At 39.2% G+C, this 20,663-nt stretch overlaps 1 protein-coding gene across 1 annotated transcript in view; it reads left to right on the top strand.

The window, feature by feature from the left end:
• Positions 1–20,663, top strand: part of HSD17B4 (hydroxysteroid 17-beta dehydrogenase 4) — a 91,606-nt gene that overhangs the window by 42,506 nt on the left and 28,437 nt on the right. Inside the window, exons 15-17 of the mRNA XM_082836765.1 lie at positions 2,967–3,038; positions 5,921–6,024; positions 10,341–10,406. Of these exons, the coding sequence (XP_082692891.1) occupies positions 2,967–3,038; positions 5,921–6,024; positions 10,341–10,406 (242 nt within the window). The remainder of the gene's footprint in view (positions 1–2,966; positions 3,039–5,920; positions 6,025–10,340; positions 10,407–20,663) is intronic.

Here is a 20,663-nt window from a genome sequence, read left to right as displayed (position 1 = left end):
TTTTCAGGAGTTTTCTCTTGTTCTTTCAGTGGAAACAGATTCCTCTGTCTTTTCATTTTGCTTATCTATTGAAATTTGGTGAAGTAGTTACCTATGGTGGTCTTGAAGGGGTGTTCTTTTGTGGGCGTGTCTCTATACAGTCTGCGTGTTCCCAGTGGCATTGATGGGAGAGCTGGATTTGATGTGAGCACAATTTATGTCTTTTCTCAAGGTGTGCCGGCAGCTGTCATCTTGGTAGGGGGTGGGGCTGGAGATGGAGGAGTAGGGCCAAGCTAGGTGTTAGGTAGAGCTTGCCCTCTGCTTAGTGGCTGTTACCCCACTATTTGGTGCGGGGGGCAGGTCCCAAGTTGCTGGAGCAGAAGCCCTGAGGGTCGGGTCTGAGCTGGCTAAGTTTCCTTTAAGTGTGTGCTTTCCCCCCTCCCAGCGCTGGCACCCTTACCCTAGAGGGGAGCAGTGGTGGAGCGAGAGTGGCTGGGGTGGGTAGTCAGTGAGGGTCGGAGCATGGATTTTGTTTGGCGTGGCCACCATCAGAGATCTGGAGCCCCAGTGCAGTCACCAGTAATGGCTGCCCCCTCGCCACTCAGTTGCCACTTAGGGTTTGAACCTCCTCAGTGTCTCATGGCTGAGCCTTTTCCTCAATCACGGCAGCCCAGAGAGTGAAGCTGCAACACGAGGCAAATGGTGCTGGCGTGTTCTCTCAGCTCAGGCTGGGGACCAGGGCAGTTGTAGACAACTAGTCAGCTACCCAAGTGGTTTCGGTCTGCCCTCTCTGCCCTGCCTCGGGAGCACGTAAGTGTTCACATGCTCCCGGAGTCCAGGCTTCCCACAGCCCTCCTGTTAATCCCACTGGCCCTCCAGCCAGCCAAGGGGACTCGTGTTCCCTCTGTCGGACACCAGGGCTGGGGTGCCCAATATGTGGCTTGCAGTGCTCACTCCCCAGGGAAGGTCTCTTCCTGTGTAATCTCCTTTTTCCTCTGAGTCCCCTCTCAGGGGCACAGGTCCTGACCCGCTCGCTTTTCTTCCCTTTCTACCCAGTTACCTGTGGGTCTTTCTTACAGTCTTGGTTGTACAGGTCTTTCTGGTAGTCTCCACTTAATTTTCAGGGAGAATTGTTCCACGTGTAGATGTATTTTTGATGTGTTTGTCGGGGGGGGGGGGGTGAGTTTCGTGTTCTCCTGCTCCACCATCTCAGTTTGAGTCTTCCGTTTAGTGTTACAGCCTAAGTTTTCACGCAGCCCTTTTTTATCTGAGGCAGTGTGCAGTGTGTGGTCAGGTGAAGAAGTTTGGCTTTTATTTTAAAGACAATAGATAACCACTGAAGGACTGAAAGGAGAGAATTATATGATCAAACGTGGATTTTAGAAAGCATCAACTCTGGCTCATGTTTGTAATGCTTGGATTCTAAGGGAATGAGATAGAGAGAAGGAGATTTTGTAAGAGACTGTTGTAATAATCTAGGTTAGAGACCGTGGTTGATTGAATAGGATTGTGGGCATGAGGATGGCTATAAGTGGAGAAATTATAGCGATATGTAGGGAGTGGGCTTGGTGTTTCATTGGATGTGGAGTTGATCACCTGAAGAGATCATCAGCAATTTGACAATTATTTATTGATTACTTCCTAACTTCTAGGCTTTCTGCTAGGGTTGTGAATAAATGGAGAATGGAAGCAAATCTGGACTCTGCCCTCATGGAGCATATAACCTAGTTGGTGGGGAGGGCAGCCAATAATCAAAAAGCCACACAAATAAATGTACACTTGCAACTATATGTGCTAAACATTACAGATGAAACATACATGATACCATTAGAACTTAAAATAGAAGGATTTGGCATAATCAGGTTGGTAATCAGGTTGACTTTGGGAAAAAATAACTTCAGACATAATAGGAGAGCAGGTTTTAAAGTTGGTCAGAGTGGACATGCAGGTACCTCGTTAGAAGTCTGTTGTGATAGTTCAAATGAAATGATGGTAGCTTAGGCTAAGGTGGTGGTGGAGAGATGGAGAGAAGGTGGGAGAAGCAGAGAGAGATTTAGGAGGTGAAAGTGACAGCAATCTAGTTATCCTTAGCGTTTCTTTTACCATCTTTCACACCCAGGCAGGTACCAAATTCTTTGATTCTCTCCCTTCAATACATTTAGAATCCTATTTCTGTCCACCTCACTTCGACCACCGTCATCTCTCACTTTCTAAGTGTTCTCTCTGCCTCCATTCTTGCTCCCTTCAGGTCTGCTCTTCTCACTGTAGCCAGAATATTATTTCCAAAATGCAAGTGTATTTGTCACTTCTCTATTAAAAACCCCAGATGGCTGTTCATAGACTTCAGGATGAAATCAGAAACTTTTCATATAATATAGCTTCTCCCAGTCTCTGCATACTCAAGTCTTGCCACATACTTAGACACTATTTTATGAGGCAGGGGTCATGCTGAAGTTTCTGGCTTGGCAGTTGGGTGGATAGTACCATTCATTCGTATAGGGAACAAAAGAGAAAAACAGCTTGGAGAAAAAGATTATGAGTTCACTCCCAAACAATTGTTAATCCATCAAGATTTAACATTACCAGTTAAATAATGGAACAGTCCCTAAAAGAACAGAGTAGTTAGAAAGAAACACTGTCTAATTGAAGCCCGTAGAGTAGAGATTTGAGAAGGAATGGGGTAGATGGTGTTGGCTGTATGCTTAACAAGTGTTCATTGAATGATTGAAAATTGTTACTTTTTACAACCTAATTTATCAGAATTATTGATGTTTCAAATTTGGTGATTCAGGTATTCTGATTGCTTTTAATGTTTATGATTCAACATTATATTGAAAATTATTCTAAATCATGATTTTTTAGTTTTGCTGAACTTACAGTGGAAGTTATGTTAATTTCTCTCATGTCCTCATATAACTTACAGTCTTTAAAACAGTCTCCTTATTTATTTATTTACTATTTATTTATTATTTTACTTCCCATTTTAGGAAAAGTAAAATGTGAAGCAGTTGTTGCTGATGTCCTGGATAAAGGATCCGGTTTAATAATTCTTATGGATGGTAACTCATTTCTAGTTCTTATAATAATATTGTTAGATTCATACACTTTGTATGTAATACAATACTTTATCACAGAAGTTGATGAATAAGTTTCTATTTATCTTCCAATTGTGAGAAAGCAAGATTAGTGTTCTAAAAATTCACAAGCTTTTTTAGAAAATAAGGGAGGAGGGGGTGGTCCAGAGAGTGGGACATTTCAGGGGATTTGTAACAACATAACCAAAGCACAGAGGTGAGAAATGTGGCTGGTATAGCAAGCATAGAGGAGAATTATGCTTCCTAGATTATGTTTTTGGCAGGAATGAATACATAGACTGCCCTCAGTTGATAATTAAGCTATGTTGTAGATACTCTTTTCTGTGTTAGCTCTTTGGAACTTGGAACATATTTGACCCCTGAATCATTCTTATAAATTGTAGTTAGGTTCTTAGCCTTGCACATTCAAACCTGTTGAACTTATAATGTGGTTTAAACACCATAGCCACATTTTATTTGCAGTGGAAAAAAAGATTATAGTAGTTTAATGAATGTTGAAATACTAGTATTTAAACATAAACTAAAGATACATTGCTTAGAATTTATTTGTTTTAAAGTTTAAGAACAATAGAAATAGATAAGCATTATAAAAAATTTTGGAAATAGCAGTGGAAAGTTTAATATTGTCTGGTATTTGGAATATAGGCTTTATCATTTTTGTTCTAAATATACAGGAGGTTATACTGAATATGTTGTTTTGGAACTTGCCTTGTTTTTACTTAATAATATATTGAGAACATTTTTAATGCTCTTAAATATTTTTCTACTACATTGTTTTTGTTAACTCATAGTTTACAAAGTAAACTATGTATTTCATCATAGACACGTAGAACATGTGTCTGTTCTCTCTCTTTCCCTCTTCCTCCTTATCCCTCTTCTTTCTTTTTTAAGATTTTTGTATTTTCTAACCATTTCAAATATTGGCTAACATTTGGCTGCAACTCACCCAGTTTTCTTTTAGTCTTCTCACCATTCTACCAAATGTCTACCACAAAAAAGTTCTGCAGTAACCTTAGCTTTAATTTTTACTCTTCTTTCTTGATCTACTCCATTTATTTAGCTATAGCTTGGTAATGGATAATAATGTATTAGAATCTGTAGATAAAATATAGATGGAATTAGATATCCAATTTTCTGTGTAATAAGGGTAAAAGTCTTATTTTAAATACAAATCACCGTGACTTCCATTATTTTTTGTTATAATTATAGTTTTCCTTATTATACAATTCAAAATCATATTCCTAGTTTTATAGTGCTGGTGATTTAGGTGATGCTCAAACTGTCACCAGGAAAGTAGTCAGTAGAAAGAGGGACAGCTGTCTTTCATTCATTACTTGCTTACTTATTCACTAACTTGCTCAATCACATCGTTTGTTCATTGATTTACTAATTAATTTAATACCTATTTATTAGGTGCCTTTTCTGTCCCAGTTACTGTTCTAATTGCTGGGAATATGATGGTGAGCAAAAAAGCCATGATCCTGCCCTCCTGAAGCTTATACCTTCATTCTCACTTATTTCTTCTTTTACATTCCAGGCTCTATTGAGGACTTCAGCAGAATGTTTGAAAATTTAGGAGTGTGGTTATCTGTATTTTATTTTAATTTTTAAATTTTATTGAATTTTAGTGGATTTACAATGTTGTGTTAAATTCTGCTGTACAGCAAAGTGATTTAGTTATACATATATACATTCTTTTTCATATTCTTTTCCATTATGGCTTATCAAAGGATATTGAATATAGTTCCATGTGCAATACAGTAGGACCTTGTTGTTTATCCATCCTATATATAATAGTTTCCATCTGCTAATCCCAAACTCCCAATCCATCCCTCCACCACCTTCCTTTCCCCTAGGCAACCACAAGTCTGTTCTCTATATCTCTGAGTCTATTCCTGTTTTGTAGATATGTTCATTTGTGTCATATTTTAGATTCCACATATAAGTGATATATGGTATTTTTCTCTTTCTGACTTCTCTTGGTATGATAATCTCTAGGTGCATCCGTGTTGCTGCAAATGGCATTATTTCAGTCTTTTTTATGGCTGAGTAATATTCCTGTGTGTGTGTGTGTGTGTGTGTGTGCGCGCGTGTGTGTGTGTGTGTGTGTGTGTATCACATCTTCTTTATCCATTCATCTGTTGATGGACTTTTAGGTTGTTTCCATGTCTTGGCTATTGTAAATAGCGTTGCTATGAACATAGGGGTGCATGCATCTTTTTGAATTATAGTTTTGTCTGGATATATGCCTAGGAGTGGGATTGCTGGATCATATGGCAATTCTATTTTTAGTTTTTTGAGGAACCTCCATAGTGGCTGTACCGATTTACATTCCTACCAACAGTGTAGGAGAGTTCCCTTTTTCTCCACACCCTCTCCAGCATTTGTTATTTGTAGACTTTTTAATGATGGTCATTCTGACCAGTATGAGGTGGTACTTCATTGTAGTTTTGATTTGCATTCCTCTAATAATTAGCGATGATGAGCATCTTTTCATGTGCGTTAGTCTGCATTTTATAGTGGAATTGTTTGAAAGGTTTGAGAAGGAGAGAATTGAAATACGAAAGGCAGTTGGGGAACTTTAAGAAGAGGTGAGATGAACTGCTGTTTCATAGTCAAGAGAGGATTTGTCAAGATCCTCTTCTCTCTGCCTTCCAGAGACTGGTAGTGAGTGATTAAAATGAGTGCTCTGTATCCCAAACTTGGGTGTCTTTAAATTGCAAAGCCTTTTAGTAATTGGATTTTGTTTCTGAAACTTTTCAAAGGATTGTTGATCATATATTGGGTAACTAGTTATGTCTTTTGGTAATAACCTCTTTTCTTTTTTTCTTTCATTTACTTTTCAGTCTACTCTTATTCTGGGGAGGAACTTATATGTTATAATCAGTTCTCCATCTTTGTTGTTGGCTCTGGAGGCTTTGGTGGAAAACGGACGTCAGACAAAGCTAAGGTAGGATATGACTTCATAAGCGAGATACATGTGTCTTTAAGGATCCTTATCTGTATTTTGAACTTACCATATGTGTAATTTCATAGAGTAGGGCTTCAGTAGTCCACACTTCTTTGAATCAGAATGTGTTCCTTGGATTTGAAATGCTGTTTATATTTGTATATTTTAATATATAACATATGTTATATATAGAAAAGTCTGGCTGACGTAAGTGTAATGTAGCTGAGGTAACTATGGGAATATCTTTGCTTTCTTATGCAAACTTTGCCTGCATCCAAAACTCTTTAGAAAAACCTAACACATACAAGTGATCCTTGTATAAATGCAAATCATCATTCATTAAATGACTTGAGCATTTCTCTTGTATAAAACAATTCTAGTCACTCTTTAGTTCTCAAATTCTATCCAAAAACATATTTTTTTTTCCTAAAAATATTTTGTAAATTGGATTTTACATCAATTTAACCTAGCTTTTACCTCTGCCCTCAGTTCCCAGAATAGGGCCGCACTGTCTTCCTAGGAGGACCAGCCCACTCATTTTTCCTATTACCTCCACACCACTCCCCAGCCCCAGCTTGTGCTGCAGAAGCTCAATTCCAGGTAAAAGTGGCTGAGAGTTACGGGGCTGTCTTCCTTCACCCCGCCCCTACTTGTAGGGTGGAGACTGTGTTCCACCGTGGCAGACTGAGAACACTAGGGCCCTGATAACTCTTGCCCAGCCTGCTCATAGGGTGGTGGTCCCCGGCTACTAGAGGCAAGCTGAGAAGACCAGAAGCTCCTCCCTTGCCTAGGACTCTTCTTGTAAAGTGAGGATGTCACTTGGAGAGAAGTGGGCCACGATGCTTGCCCTCATGTCCGTTGCAGTGGTGCAGAGGTTTGGCCTGGGGGGCAAGGCAGGCTGTAATAACATAGAGAGCTCTGAAGCTCTTCCCACGGAAACTGACTCATTTTGGTACCAAGTATTTGGAAGCTCAAAAGTAAGGATGGTTTCAAAAACAGTGTTAACTTTAGTGATAATCAAGAGGAGGCTGGTAGCTCCATGAAAGCAGTAAACTAAACTAGTCCAACTAGAAATTTGCCAGAGAGAACCATGGAAAGACAGCTAAGAAGAGTCATCATGGGATCATAACAAACCTCGAAGACTGGCCTCAAAGACTACACCCCCAAAAAGGCCTGACTTTAATTGGATCAGATTGTGGAACAATTTATGCCCCAGGGCACTGTTGAAAATAATAGAACAGTCATCTGTCAATTTGTGAAGCTGAACAGCTGGACAGACAGTTTAACAGAGAGATCAGGGAGAGACAGTCACACAGAGCCCTGCTAAAACCACTGTCATCCATCCCAGGCTGACTGTGCTTGCCCAAGGCTGTACCCTCTGAGGAGCAACATCAGAGTCTGCACACTGTGGGGGAAATGTACTTAAATAGTCTAGCCAAGTCACTAAACAAATAAACAAGTTAACAATAACAACAAGCCCTGGAAGGGGAAAGGGGTCTCAGTATCCAGAGTTGCTGCAATATGTTATCTAAAGTATCCAGTTATCAACAAAAATTACAAGATCTGAAAGAAATAAAAGAGTATGACCCATATATATGAAAAAACAAAACAAAACAGGCAACAGAGATTGCTTTTGAGAAGACTTAATAGGAAAAGACTTCAAAGCATTTATTGTAAATATAGTCAAAGAACTAAAGGAAACCATGCTTAAAGAAGTAAAGTGTGTAAAGAAGTAAAGTATGATGACAATGTCTCATCAAATAGAGAAAAATTGGGGAATTCCCCAGTGGTCCAGTGGCTAGCACTCCACACTTCCACTGCAGGGGGCACGGGTTCAGTCCCTGGTCGGGGAACTAAGATCCTGCAAGCTGCGTGTTGTGGCTCAGAAAAAAAAAAAAGAGAGAAAGAAATCAATAAATAGAAATTATATAAAAAAAGAACCAAATAGAAGTAGTTGTGGAACTGAAAGTACAATAACTGAAATGAAGAATTTACTAGAGGGTCTCAACAGTAGATTTGAAGTGGCAGAATTAAAATCAAAAAGCTTGAAGATCAATCAATCTATCTCTGTCTGAAGAACAGAAAGAAAAAAGGTGAAGGAAAAGAATGAAGAGGCTCAGAGAAATGTGAAATACCATTAAGTACACCAGCTTTTATGTAATGGGCATACCAGAAAGAGAGGAGAGAGAAAGAAGCAGAAAAAATAATTGAAGGAACAATGGCATTGATGAAAAACGTTGATCTACACATCCAAGAAGCTCAACTGCTCCAATTAGGATATAAATGCAAAGAGGAAGATCTAAATAGACATTTCTCCAAAGAAGACATATAGATGGCCAAAAAGCACATGAAAACATGCTCAACATCACTAATTATTAGAGAAATGCAAATCAAAACTATGAGTATCACCTCACACTGGTTAGAATGGCCATCATCAAAAAATCTACAAACAATGAATGCTGGAGAGGGTGTGGAGAAAAGGGAACCCTTTTGCACTGTTGGTGGGAATGTAAATTGATACAGCCACTACGAAGAACAGTATGGAGGTTCCTTAAGAAACTAAAAATAGAGTTAGCATATGATCCAGCAATCCCACTACTGGGCATACATCTGGAGAAAACCATGCACCCCAATGTTCATAGCAGCACTGTTTACAATAGCCAGGACATGGAGGCAACTTAAATGTCCATCAGCAGAGGAATGGGGGCTTCCCTGCTGGTGCAGTGGTTAAGAATCCGCCTGCCAATTCAGGGGACACAGGTTCAAGTCCTGGTCCGGGAAGATCCCACATGCCATGAAGCAACTAAGCCCATGCGGCACAACTACTGTGTCTGTGCTCTAGCACCCACGAGCCACAACTACTGAGCCTGCGTGCCACAACTACTGAAGCCTGCATGCCTAGAGCCTGTGCTCCGCAACAAGAAAAGACACTGCAATGAGAAGCTTGCGCACTGCAATGAAGAGTAGCCCCCGCTCACTGCAACTAGAGAAAGCCTGCACACAGCAACAAAGATCCAACACAGCCAAAAAAAATAAATAAATTTATTAAAAAAAAAGATTTATGCACTTAAAAAAGAAAAGAGGAATGGATAAAGAAGATGTGGTACATATATACAATGGAATATTACTCAGCCATAAAGAAGAATGAAATAATGCCATTTGCAGGAACATGGATGGACCTAGAGACTGCCATACTGAGTGAAGTAAGTCAGATAAAGACAAATATCATATGATATCACTTATATGCAGAATCTGAAAAAAAAACGATACAAATGAACTTCTTTACAAAACAGAAATAGAGCCACAGATGTAGAAAACAAACTTATAGTTACCAGGGGGGAAATGGTGGGGGAGTGATAATTTGGGAGATTGGGATTGACATATACATAGTACTATATATAAAACAGATAACTAATAAGGACTTAACTATATAGCACAGGGAACTCTACTCAATACTCTATAAGGACCTATATGGGAAAAGAATCTAAAAAAGAGTGGAGATATATGTGTGTATATGTATATATATATAAAAAACTGATTCACTTTGCTGTATACCTGAAATTAACACAACATTGTAAATCAACTATACTGCAATAAAAATTAAAAAGAAAATAAATGCAAAGAGATCCACAATCTTGGTAAAGTGCATTTAAAGATTAAATCAATATAGATGTGAATTGTTTGTCTAATTCTTATAGTTACTGTCATCTTTTGCATTGGGAAAAGAGTCTTTACCTTTTTCTCCTTTGTGGCCTAGAGAATGGATCTGCTTATATAATTCCTTTCATTAAACAAGGTCATTTCAGGGAAATCTTAATGTAGATGAAGCTAGCAGTTATGAAATTTTAAATGTCATTATGTGCTGAAAATAAAATATTAAAATAAACTTTTTATCCAGTTTGCAGATTTTGTTACAGTCAGCCCTCCGTATCTGTGGGTTCTGTATCCACAGGTTTGGCATCTGCAGATTGAATCAACTGTGGATCAAAAATATTCAGAAAAAAAAATTCCAGAAAGTTCCCAAACTATTTACACAGCATATACATTGTATTAGGTATCATAAGTAATCTATGCACATCCTCCCAAGTATATGGGAGGATGTGCATAGATTATATGCAAATACTACACTGCTTTTATATAAGGGATTTGAGCATCTGCAGATCTTGGTATCCATGAAGGGGTCCTGGAACCAATCACCCTTGGAAACTGAGGGATGACTGTATATTGAAACATGGTTGTTTATGAAATATCAGTTTGGGTAAAGAGAATAACAATTATTTTGTTATTATTTAACGTGTAATGTTTTTTGATCTCAGGTAGCTGTAGCCATACCTAATAGACCTCCTGATGCTGTACTTACAGATACCACCTCACTTAATCAGGTAAGAATTTTTTTTTTTTAACATCTTTATTGGAGTATAATTGCTTTACAATGGTGTGTTAGTTTCTGCTTTACAACAAAATGAATCAGTTATATATATACATAAGTTCCCATATCTCTTCCCTCTTGCATCTCCCTCCCTCCCACCCTCCCTATCCCACCCCTCCAAGCGGTCACAAAGCACCGAGCTGATCTCCCTGTGGTATGCGGCTGCTTCCCACTAGCTATCTACCTTACGTTTGGTAGTGTATATATGTCCATGCCTCTCTCTCGCTTTGTCACAGCTTACCCTTCCCCATCCCCATATCCTCAAGTCCATTCTCTAGTAGGTCTGTGTCTTTATTACTGTCTTACCCCGAGGTTCTTCATGACATTTTTTTTTTCTTAAATTCCATATATATGTGTTAGCATACGGTATTTGTCTCTCTCTTTCTCACTTACTTCACTCTATATGACAGACTCTAGGTCCATCCACCTCATTACAAATAGCTCAATTTCGTTTCTTTTTATGGCTAATATTCCATTGTATATATGTGCCACATCTTCTTTATCCATTCATCCGATGATGGGCACTTAGGTTGTTTCCATCTCTGGGCTATTGTAAATAGAGCTGCAATGAACATTTTGGTACATGACTCTTTTTGAATTATGGTTTTCTCAGGGTATATGCCCAGTAGTGGGATTGCTGGGTCATATGGTAGTTCTATTTGTAGTTTTTTAAGGAACCTCCATACTGTTCTCCACAGTGGCTGTATCAGTTTACATTCCCACCAACAGTGCAAGAGGGTTCCCTTTTCTCCACACCCTCTTCAGCATTTATTGTTTCTAGATTTTTTGGTGATGGCCATTCTGACTGGTGTGAGATGATATCTCATTGTAGTTTTGATTTGCATTTCTCTTTGGATTTGCATTTCTCCTTGGATTTATCCTGTATGGGACTCTCTGTGCTTCCTGGACTTGATTTACTATTTCCTTTCCCATATTAGGGAAGTTTTCAACTATAATCTCTTCAAATATTTTCTCAGTCCCTTTCTTTATCTCTTCTTCTTCTGGAACCCCTATAATTCGAATGTTGGTGTGTTTAATGTTGTCCCAGAGGTCTCTGAGACTGTCCTCAGTTCTTTTCATTCTTTTTTCTTTATTCTGCTCTGCAGTAGTTATTTCCACTATTTTATCTTCCAGGTCACTTATCCGTTCTTCTGCCTCAGTTATTCTGCTATTGATCCCATCTAGAGTATTTTTCATTTCATTTATTGTGTTGTACGTCGTTGTTTGTTTCATCTTTAGTTCTTCTAGGTCCTTGTTAAATGTTTCTTGCATTTTGTCCATTCTATTTCCAAGATTTTGGATCATCTTTACTATCATTATTCTGAATTCTTTTTCAGGTAGACTGCCTATTTCCTCTTCATTTGTTAGCTCTGGTGGGTTTTTATCTTGCTCCTTCATCTGCTGTGTGATTTTCTGTCTTCTCATTTTGCTTATCTTACTGTGTTTGGGGTCTCCTTTTTACAGGCTGCATGTTCGTAGTTCCCGTTGTTTTTGGTGTCTGTCCCCAGTGGCTAAGGTTGGTTCAGTGGGTTGTGTAGGCTTCCTGGTGGAGGGGACTAGTGCCTGTGTTCTGGTGGATGAGCCTGGATCTTGTCTTTCTGGTGGGCAGGTCCACGTCTGGTGGTGTGTTTTGGGGTGTCTGTGGACTTATTATGATTTTAGGCAGCCTCTGTGCTAATGGGTGGGGTTGTGTTCCTGTCTTGCTAGTTGTTTGGCATAGGATGCCCAGCACTGTAGCTTGCTGGTCGTTGAGTGAAGCTGGGTGCTGGCGTTGAGATGGAGATCTCTGGTAGATTTTCGCCATTTGATACTATGTGGAGCTGGGAGGTCTCTTGTGGACCAGTGTCCTGAAGTTGGCTCTCCCACCTCAGAGGCACAGCACTGACTCCTGGCTGCAGCACCAAGAGTCTTTCATCCACACGGCTCAGAATAAAAGGGAGAAAAAGTAGAAAGAAAGAATTAGTAGAGGTAGAAAGAAAGAAAGAAGGGAGGGAGGGAGGGAGGAAGGAAGGAAGGAAGGAGGGAAGGAAGGAAAAAAAAGAAAGAAAATAAAGTAAGATAAAATATAATAAAGTTATTAAAATAAAGATATAATTATTAAGAGAAAAAACAAAAAACAAAAAAAATGGACGGATAGAACCCTAGGACAAATGGTGGAAGCAAAGCTATACAGACAAAATCTCACACAGAAGCATACACATACACACTCACAAAAAGAGGAAAAGGGGAAAAAAATCATAAATCTTGCTCTCAAAGTCCACCTCCTCAATTTGGATGATTCGTTGTCTAAAGGAGATAAGGAAGGAAAGAAAGAATGAAGATAAAGTAAAATAAAATTATTAAAATAAAAAGTAATTATTAAGAAAAAAACAAACAAAAGGACGGATAGAACCCTCGGACAAATGGTAGAAGCAAAGCTATAAGGACAAAATATCACACAGAAGCATACACATGCACACTCACAAAAAGAGGAAAAGGGGAAAAAATCATAAATCTTGCTCTCAAAGTCCACCTCCTCAATTTGGGATGATTCGTTTGTCTATTCATGTATTCCACAGATGCAGTGTACATCAAGTTGATTGTGGAGCTTTAATCTGCTGCTTCTGAGGCTGCTGGGAGAGATTTCCCTTTCTCTTTGTTCTCACAGCTCCCAGGGGCTCAGCTTTGGATTTGGCCCCGCCTCTGCATGTAGGTCGCCGGAGGGCGTCTGTTCTTCGCTCAGACAGGACCGAGTTAAAGGAGCCGCTGATTCGGGGGCTCTGGCTCACTCAGGCCAGGGGGAGGGAGGGGCACGGAGTGCGTGGCGAGCCTGCGGCGGCAGAGGCCGGCATGACGTTGCACCAGCCTGAGGCGCGCTGTGCGTTCTCCCGCGGAAGTTGTCCCTGGATCACGGGACCCTGGCACTGGCGGGCTGCACAGGCTCCCCGGAAGCGGGGTGTGGATAGTGACCTGTGCTCGCACACAGGCTTCTTGGTGACAACAGCAGCAGCCTTAGCGTCTCATGCCCGTCTCTGGGGTCCGCGCTTTTAGCCGTGGCTTGCGCCCGTCTCTGGAGCTCCTTTAAGCAGCGCTCTTCATCCCCTCTCCTCGAGCGCCAGGAAAGAAAGAGGGAAGGAAAAGTCTCTTGCCTCTTCGGCAGGTCCAGACTTTTCCCCGGACTCCCTCCCGGTCAGCCGTGGTGCACTAACCCCCTGCAGGCTGTGTTCACGCCACCAACCCTAGTCCTCTCCCGGCGCTCCGACTGAAGCCTGAGCCTCAGCTCCCAGCCCCGCTCGCCCCGGCGGGTGAGCAGACAAGCCTCTTGGGCTGGTGAGTGCCAGTCGGCCCTGATCCTCTGTGTGGGAATCTCTCTGCTTTGCCCCCCGCACCCCTGTTGCTGTGCTCTCCTCCGCGGCTCCGAAGCTCCCCCCTCCGCCATCCACAGTCTCCGCCCGCGAAGGGGCTTCCTAGTGTGTGGAAACCTTTCCTCCTTCACAGCTCCCTCCCCCTGGTGCAGGTCCCGTCCCTATCCTTTTGTCTCTGTTTATTCTTTTTTCTTTTGCCCTACTCAGGTACGTGGGGGGGTTTCTTGCCTTTTGGGAGGTCTGAGGTCTTCTGTCAGCGTTCAGTAGGTGTTCTGTAGGAGTTGTTCCACGTGTAGATGTATTTCTGGTGTATCTGTGGGGAGGAAGGTGATTTCCGCGTCTTACTCTTCCGCCATCTTCCCGGAAGCCTCAAGAATGTATTTTTGAAAAGTGATAAAGCCACCTGACTCCTGACACTTTTTGATTTATAACTCCGATACCCTGTAATTTTGTGAGTCCAAAAGTAGTGGCTGTGTTCTACGTAATAAAAATAACAGTATATTTCTGTAGCTGACATTCGTTCTTTCTGAATTTTTACTTAGCAGTTTTTTTATCCAGTAGGTATCAAAAAAAAAGTAAAATGGCTTTTCATTAGTCAGTTGAAAAAACGTTATGCTTTGTTGGCAGTGGATTGCTTGCCTTAAGGAGACTGCCTAGCTTAGTAGTGAAGAATTTCATTAAAGCCTTAGAGAGCAGGCTAAAATAAAAGGCAAATTTCAGTTATCCTTTCTTCTGTTGGAAAAGAAAACTGAGCTACATTGCTTCGAGAGAGATTATTTTATGCTAACTTTAGTGGACAGGTACAGTAAAGCATTGGAGAAGGAGTAGATGATTTAATCTCTTTTGTTTGGCATAAATAATATGTTTTTTGATGGAGGAGTTAAAATGCCCTGTCAGTTAACGAATTCTGTAAGCATGCAAAGATTTATCTAAGAAACAGAAGGTGACCATAAAGATGAGAAAAGCAACTTTGTTTTTGAGAGACCTGAAGATTCTTCCCTATGATGGCCAGAATACTAACCATGCAGACATAGAACAGAATATGTAAAGCTCTGAAGTTATGCTGTGAATAAGCAGGTAATGACAGCACATTATTTGTAAAATTCACTTATTTTTTGATACTAATTTTGATATACTTGATATGAGAACTGCAGGATTTATGTATGCTGGCAAATAGGAATATAATTTCATGAGCCAGAAAGAATTAAGTTTGGAAGATATTAATTGTATTTTTTTATACACTATATAATTGGGTGATAGAACAGTACTTTCTACCTCAGATTAGTTTTTGCTTTTAAATGTTCTTCCTATCCCTATTTCTTATCAGTTTCTTAAGAGAGCACTCATATTTATGTTTTATTAAAGCTTCATAGTGAAATTAATTTTATTAGCACACTAAAGAACAGAAGACTTCATGGTTTCATGGTTCAGAAAACCCAGAAATGCTCCATTATTATTCTTGTGTTACTGAAATAATAAAATGTATCTGCTGTAGATAAGAAAAGCTGAATAGTTTCCATGGCTTGAATTTCTTTATACAGTAAGCAGAAAGATTTTTTTTTTCTTTTTTCAGATGAATAGAACTTTTTGTTAGCTTTTAGCAAACTTGAGTATTTTGCTGTGTGACAAAGGACAGTTTATAAGTTAACAAATATTTTTTGTATAAATAATGGACACCCATCATTTGACAGAGGTTCCTGACCATTTGTATCATATGGTCACTTGAGAATATGATAAAAACTACCGACTGTTTCTTCAGAAACATTTTGCATAAAACTTTGCTTAAATTTCAGGGGATTTGTGGGCTGTTTTAAATTGGATCTGTGCTATAGGAGATACAAATCAAGTAGAAGAAGTGTGATCTATTGACAAGGAACTGAAAGGATACTTAGATATAAGGTGTAGATGTCTTAATTTCTGGGGCACCTATTCTAAGCAACGAATGATTAAATACAAGGCTTTGAATTGTAGAGTAAGTGCTGTAGACATTCTGAGATGGGCTACTTATTAGAGAATGACATACAGAAGAGTTTGGTAGGAAAGATGGGACTTCTGAACTAAAATGGTGTATAGATATTCTCTCTTACCAGGGATATAAGGCTTGCAGTATGGCCTGGAAGGGGATAAGAACTTAGTAATGATAGCAGAAAAGAGCATGATGTATGTACAAGGAGTAAGAATTAAAGCATTCACACCGGAGAGTGGTGGGAGATGATTGTGGACGAACAGACCTTTAAGGAGAAGTGGAAATGGAACAGATTATGTTGTTATAGCATAAACTTTGTGCCAGCTATTTAAATTAAATAAGTAACTTCTCAATCAGTAGGGAAACTAGCAACCATCGCTCTACCAATATCACTTCTGGAATATTTTGTTTTTCATGTCTTTAGGAGAATTTCTTCATCTTCAAACTGGTATGATATTACATGTATACTTCATGGTTTTTCATAACTAATAAAGAGAAAATTCATCCCCAATAATCTAGAAAGACCAAAGAATAAATAGGTAACAGGTGTTAGGCTTTGTATTTGAGGAGAATGAAAACAAGTATCTTTATTTTCCCCAGATACATATCTCATACTACTTATTCTAACAATTAGGATTTTAGCTACCATCATTGTTAAATAAAGTTAATCTTTGGAATATTGGTTATACTCCATTAAAATATAATTCTTTATTATATTACCATGTGTATTATAAGTACTTTTAAAATTTTGTTTTGAAACAATGATTTATTATTTTGCATGACTCTGGGTTGCCTGGGCGGTCCTTGTGCTACAAATGGTGTTGGCTGTCACTCATGTAGCTGTTCTGAGATGGCGGCTGGGTGGGGCAGGAAAGTCCAGGATGGCTCTTTCACAAGTGCAGGGTCTTAGTGCTCCCTGTTGGCTGGCGTGCCTCTAATCTCCACCTGACTGCTTCTTCACGTGGTGTCTCATCTTCCAGGGCCTTTCTCTGTGGCCCTCAAGGGGACTTCTATTTAAATTTCTGGAACTGTTTCCTGTGTAGCTTCCTCCTTTTCAGTACATCTACATTCTAACTGCCCATTCTCCCAGAACTCTGATCTTTATCTCTTTAACTCTTTGAGACTGTTTTGCTATGTTTCTGTTTCCCTTTTTGCACTGCAGTCTAGAAAGTGCTGTCAGGCAGAGCGCTGTGGCCATTGTAGAGTCCATCTTTTTTGTTTCTTTTCTATCAAGAATCATAATCCTGTTCTGCCTCCTGTCCAGTGTCTAAGAACAGTATCCCCCTCGCCCACTTAAGAAAATTTTTTTTCCTAATTGTTTACAGTGGAAGAGTAAGTTCATTCCACTTATTCCATCTAGGCCAGAAGTGGAAGTCCTATACCTTTTTATATGCCCATAGTGCCCAATTTTCTCATTTCTTACTATTTGTTTTTTCAGTTTTTATTGCTGTGCTTTGTTTCCTACTTGTTTCTAACAATTAAAGAGCCTATTTTATTTTCTTGTTTCTCTTTCCCTTATAGTTCACATTTTGGGGAATGCATTAATTTTACTTTTTCAGAAAGTTTAACATTTATATATTATTCTTCCCTCTTCCCCACCTTTGTTTTAGTCTTAGATATGCAATTGAATATATATCAATCCTTTTGCCAAAGTTTCTCCCATATCTCCTGGTTGGATAAAGCTCCTCCTGTGGTAGGTTCCCCAAGAAGGCCTCGTGTATAGTATTCCTTTGGTTCCTATGTATTTATTTATCTTATTATTATTTTTAAAATAAATTTATTTATTTATTTTTGGCTGCATTGGGTCTTCTTCATTGCTACGCGTGGGCTTTCTCTAGTTGCAGTGAGCGGGGGCTACTCTTCGTTGTGGTGCGCGGGCTTCTCATTGTCGTGGTTTCTCTTTGTTTCGGAGCACAGGCTCTAGGCGTGTGGGCTTCAGTAGTTGTGGCACATGGGCTAAGTAGTTGTAGCTCACGGGCTCTAGAGCGCAAGCTCAGTAATTGTGGTGCCTGGGCTTAGTTGCTCCGTGGCATGTGGGATCTTCCTGGACCAGGGCTTGAACCCATGTCCCCTGCATTGGCAGGCGGATTCTTAACCACTGCACCATCAGGGAAGTCTGGTTCCTATGTATTTAAAACTATTTTTCTATACCCTGGATACTTGAAGGACAGCTTGGCTGGATATGAAATCTTGAGTTTCTTAAAATGGTGTTCCATTGTTGCCTGGCTTTCTATATTGCTGTTTAGAAGTCTGATGCCAGTCAGTATCTTCCTCTAAGTTACTTGATCTTTATCCTTGAGGGCTTTAGGATTTTTTTTTCCTTTATCTTTAAAAATCTAATAGTTTTACTAGGATAAGTCTCAGTGTTGCTCATTCCAGGTCAGTTTTCCCATGTACCTGGTGGGCCTTTTTAATATGTGTGTTCAGATCTTTTACTTTCAAAAAGTTTTCTAGGGTGATAATTTTAAATATTAGTTCTTATTCATTTTTTTATTTCTTCAGGTACTCTTTATGTACATTGGATCTTTTTCTATCTCTCTTCCAACCATTTTCTCTCTGTCCTTTTTTAGTTCTTTATTAATCTCATTTCCATCCTCTTGCTTTTTTTCTTTTTTTTCTTCTATGCGCCTTATTAAAATTTTGTTTGAATATGTTCTCCTTTGAGAACATTATAATTTAGTCTTCAATTTCTAATATGATTTTGATTTTTCTTTTATTTCTTTCCCAAGTTTAATCATCTCTTCATTTCTTCATGTTTGTTGTCCATTTATATTCTTGGTTTTTGAATTTCAGATTCAAGATGTTTATTTCCTATCCCCAAATGCTTGAGTATTGTGTTATCGTTTTCTTCTGTTTGCTAGTTGTTCTTTTTGGGAAAATTTTATTTATAATGTTTTGGTTCTTATTTTCTTTTTTAGTCTTATTGTAGCTTTGCACAGATGGAGATTACTTACCTGTATGCATTTTGTAGGTAAAGTTAGTAGTTTGGGACGGTTTGCAAGATTCTTTCTTAAAGAAATTCAAGATTGTCATCTTCTGTCAGTATAGCAAAGTGCCTTTTCTTTAATGGATGGCTTTTTGGAGTAGGGCACAGTGGGGAAGTGTTTCATTAAATTTTTTTTTAGTTCTCTTTATCCTGCAGGATCATAAATTTCCCCTCTTGCTTCTTTTTCTTCACCATTCAGTCTTCAAAGGGGACATCTTTGTTTTATCCTCTTCTCCCTCAGAAGTATTGCCTTTCTAGGACTGCCATTTGGAGGCCCATGCACTTTTAATTCTTTGCTCAGTAGTCAGTATTCTAATCTTCCAGGATTCTTCTCAGTATTTTTGTCCTCGAGGTAGACTGTCTGTGTCTCGAAGTGATTTTTCTTTGTTTCCTTCTTTTCTCTTCCATGAGCTTCTGCTATACTCCCCCTCCCCACCCCTACCACTCTCTCTAGTAGTTTTGAGAGGGTGCTCAGAAGACAATGCTGCTGGATATAGGTGTTTATTTTTCTACTTATAGGAATTTGAAGTTTGTGGTTTTTCTCTTCTAGTTACACTGTAGGCCTGAGATCTGTGTAGTTTTACTTGTTTTTCTTGTTCATCTGTTTGCTTTTTTAGGGGATGTGAGGATTTGGGAAGAACTAATTCCTGACCCTTTTAATTTAGCATTTAGTTTAACTTAATGGTACACTTAAAAAAATTACTTATTTATTTGGCTGCATTGGGTCTTAGTTGTGGCACGCAGGGTCTTCGTTGCAGCATGCGGAATCTTTCACTGCGGCATGTGGGCTCTCTAGTTGTGGCGCGTGGGCTCAGTAGTTGTGGCACGCAGGCTCTCTAGTGGTGCGCAGGCTCCAGAGTGTGTGGGTTCAGTAGTTGTGGTGTGTGGGCTTTCTAGTTGTGGTGCACGAGCTCTAGAGGGCGTGCGCTCAGTAGTTGTGGCACAAGGGCCTAGTTGCCCCTTGGCATGTGGGGTGTTAGTTCCCTGACCAGGGATCAAACCCATGTCCCCTGCACTGGAAGGTGGATTCTTAACCACTGGATGACTAGGGAAGTCCCTGCTGGTACACTTTAAATAAATAAAACTAAGAACTAATTTACTCATATATGGAAGATCCTCCCACTTACATTTAATACTCAAGTAAGACAATATAGAGCTATTTTTCTTAGTTTGTATGTGTGAATTTTAGTAATTTTTACATCTAGGCAGAAATGAAACAGAACAAAACACGAAGCTTTTTGCTTTTCTTCTGAAATATGAAAGTCCTTCAAGATATTCAGAAAATAAACCTTGATAGTGTTCTTTATTGTTTGGAGAACGGTTATTTTGCATTATGATTGAATTTAGTTAAACATCCAATCAGTTGACTTCAGTCATTTCTCATGATAGATCTTTTATATCTTTGCTAATTCTGCCTTCTGTTGGAAGCAATGCTGTCATTGAAATAATATGAAAATTTTCATATTCCTTTAATATGATTTCTTTAGAAGAGTTGTTTCTTTTCATTTATAGGAATAATATCTGTGGGGTAAGAACACTGGCACTAATCTTAAAAACTTGATTGTCTTATACTGTTGCTGAAATCTTTTAAAATAATCATAATAGTTCACATTTATTGAGGTATTAATATTTATCAAGGATAATGCTCTGTAAGAGTTTGATTAGCCTCTCAGTTTTTTAAATGAGAAGATTGAGGCTTAGGGTGATAAAGAAAATTGCCCACTAATGGCAGAGCTGGATTTGCACCTAGGTCTGTCTGGTGCCAAAGCCCATGATCTTATGTGTTTGACACCTTCCCCTTTGGACCCTGAAATTCGTCATTTTTTTTTCCATTTGTATGCAATGTGATGATGTATATTTGCCTAGTGTTTTATTTTTTTTAAAGTGCTTTCTAAAATTTATCATTTAATCCTC

Source organism: Leucopleurus acutus, assembly GCF_964270905.1.
Source record: "Leucopleurus acutus genome assembly, chromosome: 3".
Taxonomy (NCBI): Eukaryota; Metazoa; Chordata; class Mammalia; order Artiodactyla; family Delphinidae; genus Leucopleurus; species Leucopleurus acutus.
This window is presented reverse-complemented; position numbering and strand designations above follow the sequence as displayed.